Source organism: Stegastes partitus, unplaced genomic scaffold, assembly GCF_000690725.1.
Source record: "Stegastes partitus isolate 25-593 unplaced genomic scaffold, Stegastes_partitus-1.0.2 Scaffold281, whole genome shotgun sequence".
In the NCBI taxonomy this organism is placed as follows: domain Eukaryota; kingdom Metazoa; phylum Chordata; class Actinopteri; family Pomacentridae; genus Stegastes; species Stegastes partitus.
This window is the reverse complement of record NW_007578012.1, coordinates 1-6803: the sequence shown is the minus strand read 5'-3', so window position 1 is coordinate 6803 and position 6803 is coordinate 1. Positions and strand designations below refer to the sequence as shown.

At 39.3% G+C, this 6803-nt stretch overlaps 1 protein-coding gene across 1 annotated transcript; it reads right to left on the bottom strand.

Annotated features, from left to right (window-relative positions):
* Positions 1 to 823: 823 nt before the first annotated feature.
* Positions 824 to 2225, bottom strand: h1m (linker histone H1M). The gene is made up of 5 exons (XM_008282656.1): positions 2135 to 2225; positions 1763 to 2019; positions 1548 to 1656; positions 1411 to 1460; positions 824 to 1081 (listed from the first exon to the last, which is right to left on the bottom strand). The coding sequence occupies exons 1-5, from the start codon at positions 2223 to 2225 to the stop codon at positions 824 to 826; spliced, it is 765 nt and encodes a 254-aa protein (XP_008280878.1).
* Between the last annotated feature and the right edge of the window lie 4578 nt (positions 2226 to 6803).

Genomic DNA, 6803 nt, shown 5'->3' with positions numbered 1-6803 from the left:
ACAGTGTAGGAGTGTCTGGCTGGTTCACATGGGCCTTGCAGCTCTTTTGGCCTCAGGTGGCACAAAAAAAAAAAAGATCTGTAATTCTTCTGATTTGTCATTAAAGCTCTTTTGTTTTGTGTCTCGCCTGTAGGAAGCGCTCGAGGCTTGTCAGTTACGCATCTCTCAGCTGGAGCAGCAGCTCAACAGATGGGAGGCAACCACAGCACAGAGTCCTCTTTAAAAACGAATCGATGTGCTGCTGGCCATCCTGGTGGCGTCTGTGTCCACAGCAGTAGCACCGCTGATCAGAACACCAGGCGGCGTGCTTTCATCACTGCTTTTTGTTCTCTTTGGTTTTCTCTGGAGGCTCTTTTTTTTTTAAGAGTATTCATATTTTGTCTTCTGGCCTTGAAAAAAGACAATAAAATTGACTCAGGCATCATTTTGGCATCTCCATTAAGAGTCCAGACTTTTTTTTTTAATCCATCTATCTTTAAAACCCACAAAGATATTCCTGCCAAGAAGTCAAATTTAAACTTTAATCTCCTAAAGGAGTTCTAAAAATGATTGAAAATACTGTTGCACATCTTACAGACTCCATACTGCTCAGTTGTGGCAGCAACTCAAGTGTTTGAGTGACATCAAATAAAATGCAGAGTTGGGAGTGACGGTGAAATAACTCAGGAGTCTATTAATCAGAGTTCCAACTATGTTTCCTGAGTAACATAAAATGCATAAAAGGGCTTATGCTCCAAATACTGACATTTTTAAAATACACACAAGAACTCAAATTGAGATTTTATTGCAAATAAACAGTATAAAACAGTTAAGATTTCTGGATTTACTCTGCCGTCTTCTTCCCTCGTTTTCCAGTTGCTTTGGCAGCAGGGGCCTCACTGTCTGCTTTAGCAGCTTTGCTCTGAGACGTTTTTCCCGTCTTCGCCTCTTTGGTGGTCTTCGGTGCTTTAGTTTTGGTTGCAGAGGTTCCCTCATCATTCGGTTTCTCTTCAGCCTTTTTAGCTTTAGGCCTTTTTGCTGGAGCAACATTTGGAGCAGCAGACCCCTTGTCTTTCGGTGACTTTCTTGGAGGCTTTGAGTCCTAAAAATAGGAGAAAAAAAAAGTCAGTCACAGCCAGGATTTGATAAACACTGAAGTCATAGGTCGAAGCAGCTCAAGAAAGTTGATGTTTGGGTATTTTATGAAAAGTTTGCCCAGTTGTTGGATTAGTTTTGAGCTTTAATATGTCCCAAGCAATGTTCATGCTGGTATCTGCCCTGGATCATGTCAGTGGAACAAAATCTGTACATTTAAAAAGGACATTTTAGCCTTTTTTAAAAACAAATAAATAAAAATGGCGTATTTGTAACTTTAAAATAAAAAGCAAACCACATTCCAGGGTCATACAGACTCATTTTATGCAGTCTCACCTCTGAAGTCTTCTTCTGCTCATCTGCAGTGTCTTTCTTCTTGGTGGCACCTTTAAGAAGTTACAAGTTATTAGAACAGACATCAAATAAGAACATATATTCCCGGATATCATCATCATCCCCCAGATTATTCACACCCGTTTTTTTGGGCTTCTTTGCTCCCTCCTTTGCTGCTTTTGGGGCTTTTTGCACATTAGGATCCACGTTCTCAGCTTTGGGTTTTAACTGTTTCACTTTCGGTGCAAGCTTGAGACAAGGGACGAAAAATATATACGTTTACAAGAGATGAAATTACAAGTAATGGTGACGTTATGAAAGCAGTTTGGACGCAGCTGCAGGTTTGTCATCTTACCCTAAACTTGCCCATCGCGCCTGAAGTGACTGTGGAGTTGGCAGGCCTCACCAAGGTGCCATTTTCGATTCCTTTCTTCAGGGCTCTGCGGACCAAGTGCTTCAACCTCACCAGATCCACAGACGGGTATTTACGTTTGATATAACTTTGTATGGCTTGGGATGAAACCCCTTTGCGCGAATCCAACTCTTTCAGCGCCTCTTTCACCATAATCGCTGTGGAGGGATGAGTTGCAATTTTGCGCAGCGCTGCAGCGTCTAGACAGGAAAAGACATTTAACCCATGCGGGTTTTTTTGTTGTTTTTTTTCCTGTTTAAACAACTACCAACTTTGATGGTTGTAAATAATAGTTGGGACTTGCTGCACACAGACCTGATTTTTGCGCAGCTTTCTCTTCCACCGGAGCTTCGTTCGCGGACGGCACAGAATCAGCAGGGCCCGCTGCTGCCTTTTTGGGAGGCATTATTTTCAGATATAAAAGAACAACAAGACACAAAAGGCAACCTATGTAAAGCCTACAAGTACTAGTGCCACGCTTGCCCATTGTCTCTGTCTTTAAGCAGCTGCCTCTGGTGAGGTGAGACCACGTGAATCTCATCGCATCAGGTGCAGCCGATTAGGGTTTGCAAATTAAAGCCAGCGGGGAGCGCAGAGGAAGATTTCCTCCAACGACTGCCCGGTACGTTTGAATATCTCATGTCTGTCTGTCTTTTCTTTTAAAAGCAATACCTCCTAAATACAATTTAAACAGTCAAAAACATAAATTAAAGCAAAAGTTGCCTAGATAAAGTGGATGCGTAAACGTGCGCAACTGGCCGACCAGTTTATAAAAACACTGAACGTGTAGGCTGCTTACTTCTCATGAATACATATGCAAGCTATTTGGAGAAGAAATATATTAAAATAGGTGAAATAAATAGAATCTAAATAAATTAACCTCATGCGCAAAGTAGTTCTGCTGAGAGTCCAGCGGTTTTGTAAATGTTCGGGAACACAACCCTCTCAGCTACAGTGCATCCGGGGCGACACTTTATCCATTTTGATAAATAAATCTGGACAAAGGAGCCAGATTGGTGTGTAATTAATGGATCATATAGGATTTTCTCAGTGATAAAAATGAGAATCACAATCTCCGTTTTTCCTCATCAGCTGGCCCACAGTGCTGCGCTTCACTGGCACGTGGCCACAACAAAACCCTCTGCTCCGTCAGCAAACACCTCATCCATTAAAGTCATGGAAGGTGCAAATAATGTAGCTCCCACAGGACAAAATTTAAACAAGATTTTTAAAAAATTGATTTATTTATTGTTGATTTGCAAATAGAATATGACAGTTGCATATCAAATTCCAGCAACAGTCGTTTAAAACAAGAAGGAAGCAGCTACATCAGAGCAGAGAGGCACACACCACTGCACTTGAAAGGCATTTTGAAATTAGAAAATAATGTTGCATCTTTCCAGGTTTACTTTTTATTGTGTTTAAGGTGGCATGCAAGATAACAAGAGCTGCAATCATCTGTTACTCAAGAGTTTCTACATCAAACAACACAATGAAGTTTAAACCTTGTATATAAAAAAGAGACAGATTTGCGATGGGTCTAAAAGGATTTTGTTTGGTCGAGTTGAATCATTTCTCTTTAAAAAAAAAAAGAGAGAGATGCAACAATATCTCATAAATGTAATCAGCAAATACAATAAATGCAGCCAAACCTTTCTTTCCTAACCTCTAATACACTTATAGGCACATTTTGATTCACTATTTTGGTGAATTTATTGGTAAATTTGCATTATTTTTATGAATGATTTTTAAAGCATACAATGCAGTGGTGACAGGAAAGCTTTATTCTAGTTAGAGGAACTTACATTATTTCAGTATGAGTAGAGATAAAAGGAGAAACATCGGAGATGAGAACAGAATCGTGTGGTGGGAACAGATGATGTGGCTGAACGTACGAGAGCTGCAAAACAAATGCGTACCTTCAAAGAGTTTGTGGTATAGGAAGTGTACAGCCGCACAAACCCACAGTGACTCAGCAGACTGTCCTGTTTGTGTGTCTCCTCATATGGAAGAAACAGAGCCGCTGACACGATGATCAATCTGTCATCTTCGCCTCCGCTGCAGAATATTCATTCTAAATAAAACAAATAATAAGTCAATTCAAAAGGGTGGATATGAGGGTGGCTTTCTGTTGATTCAGTTCTCATGCCTACTGTGCTTTTCCTGTGCACAACTTCTGCAAAGTGACATTCAAGTTTGCCAAAGTCCGAGTAGTCGCACATTCAAGTTTCTTCTTCAGAGAGTTCTGGACAGAATTCGGCTTTGTATGGCCGGAGTCCTGCTCTTTGACATCCTCATGGGTGGGTTCAACCTTTTGTTTGTAGTTGCTGAATCTATGGTGCAGGTTCTTGCTGTTGTTGGTCTGTTTGTTTATCAGTTTGTTGAGGAACTGCAGTGTGGAATCCAAAACTAATTTCCCCTCCAGAGCAAATAAAATACAACTTGATCTTTAACCCTGCCTTGTAATGGAAAAATACTGCATCTGCATGAAGAATGTCAAAGCAAGTTTCACTAAGTTTTATTAAAGCTGAGTGGAAAGGTTACAGGCCCAAAAATGTGTTCTCATGACATCTAGGTAAAAGATTAGTGATGGTACATGTCAAGAAGATTATAGGAAACACAATCTTGTTGCATCCAATGTGTTTAGTCTTCTAATGTCTGTGGATGAGTGCACCCTGGACCCCCAGCTGTTGATTATCAAGCACGAGATTGTTCTACTACCATTGGAGTAAAGACCACGCCTGTACATGTATAAGAACACCATGCTGCCTGCACTCATGTGGACTCTCCTGCAGACTGCTTGCATTCTGTCTGACCTGTACCTTCAAAGCTTTGAATAAAACAAGACAAAGACAACTCGGACTTTATTAAGATCGTAGAAAAATATCCACAACAGCCTCTTACAAAATGAAATGTTAGATGGAGTTATAATTTGTCTACAGGTTATCAAAGAGTGTGTATTAAATGTGTTCACCTAAACATTTTATTTCCAACAGATTCCTTTCATGAAAATCAAGGACAAGGTCAGACTCTAATTTATTATCTTTAATGTCCACCTATGCTGTTATCACTATGGAGTCTGATATTCAATTTGCAATTGTTTACATATAATGCACAATATTTATATGATATGATACAAGAATGTGAAAAAAAGACTCTTTCATGGCAAAATGAAAACAGATTTATACAAAGTAATGTCATTTATTTAAAAAATATAAAATGATGAATATTTATGCAAGCACATTTATTTTTTATATATTTCATATTTGTAATTATTTGATATTAGCTTGCAGAAAGTCAGTTTCCACTTTGACGTGTAAGAGTCTCTAAATTCTTTTCACAAAGGCCACGTGATGTTGACCACAATTCAATGATGAAAAGCAATTAAACTGCCAAGAGATCAATGCTTTTTATAGTCACTGCATTTAACTTGTTAACATATTTAATTCTAACAGATTACTTTCACCGGAATCGAGGTAACAGCCACTCTCTGATCTATTAAAGTTTTACTTTGGTTTATATTCCAGATCACAGTGAATATATGGTAAGTCCCAACTTCAAATCTTCTTCTTCTACCATCAGGTTTCCTTCATGCAGTGACTGTTCTGTCTTGAATAAAGCTGCCCTCACTCTCTCTTCCATCTAACATCTTATTAAATCATTTGCAGGCTGTTTATGATGAAACCTACAGTATCGTCACCTATGAGTACAAAGCAGGTGAGCTGTGTTTGATTTCTGAATGCAGTCGAGGGTTCATGGACAGGACAGGAAACACCTAGAATGAGTTATCACAAACACATCCTGTGCACACATACCATTACTTTGTATTTATAATGATAATAATCGTAATAAAATAAGAGACATTTTTTGTGCTCTCACCAAAGTAGAATTTAATTACATCTTTTTGCAGTTGTTGGTTGGCAGGAAGAAAGTAAGGTTTTGAATAAAATACGTTTCCTTCATAGAAGGATGAAATACAGAGTGGAGAAGGAGCAGGGCTGTGGTTGTGTGATTTCTCTGAATGGATGCGTGTTGTATTCTACTGAATGATGCAGGAGACTGAAACTAGAAGATGAGCAGCTGCAAAGGAGACTGAATAGATAAAACCCAGTTTAGCCACTTGGTGGCGCAAGTTCTGCTCAAATGCTGAATGAAGAGTTTGAATAAACATTAATGCCATTATAGGTACAATCACATGTTGTGTGAATTCTCAAACGAGCATTTACATGTAAAAGAAGGCAGGTAATTTATTTCTTTTTTCTTTCCATAGAGTGAGAACAGCTTGTTACAGGCTCGATTAAGAAGAAACTTCAGCAAAGTCAGAGTTTAACAATTATTTATTTTGACAATCAGAAGTGGGTATCCCCGTTTACATTATCGCGTCTTTGTTCTCCCAAAAACAACAATCCAACCCGAAATAGCTGAAACCACCGCAGAAGGCGGACAAACCCGCAGATTTATAAAGCACACATCCACTTCAGCCCAAAATCAGGGCACGGCAAAAACACTGCAGGCCAAAACACCCCAAATGAAACCAGTAAGATCAGGTTGGGTATGTGTTGGAGTGACAGGCGATATACGATCTGTCGGGAAGTGACCCAATAAAAATAACATACAAAACAAAAAAAAGGAAAAAGGGAGTTAGTCCGCTCGCACAAGTTTACCAACACATAAACACAGACGTACTACTGGAGCGGACTAACTCAAACAAAACTAGAAACTAAACAAACATCAGGACAGCAGGCAGCGGTAAGACGTGAATACTGTAAAACAAAAAAATACAAAATTACCTCACGAATAAATGTTTAATTCAAATCGTAAAAACATTTTAAAATACCGCATGACCTGGCGTCGTACTCCCACGCCCAGTCATTCACTACCACACAACTGACAGTTCTCCACAAGACCGTCCGACCCTGCTGTACAAAATGGACTACACTTAAAACTCAGTCACAACAATAAAACATTCATCAGGTTAAAATAT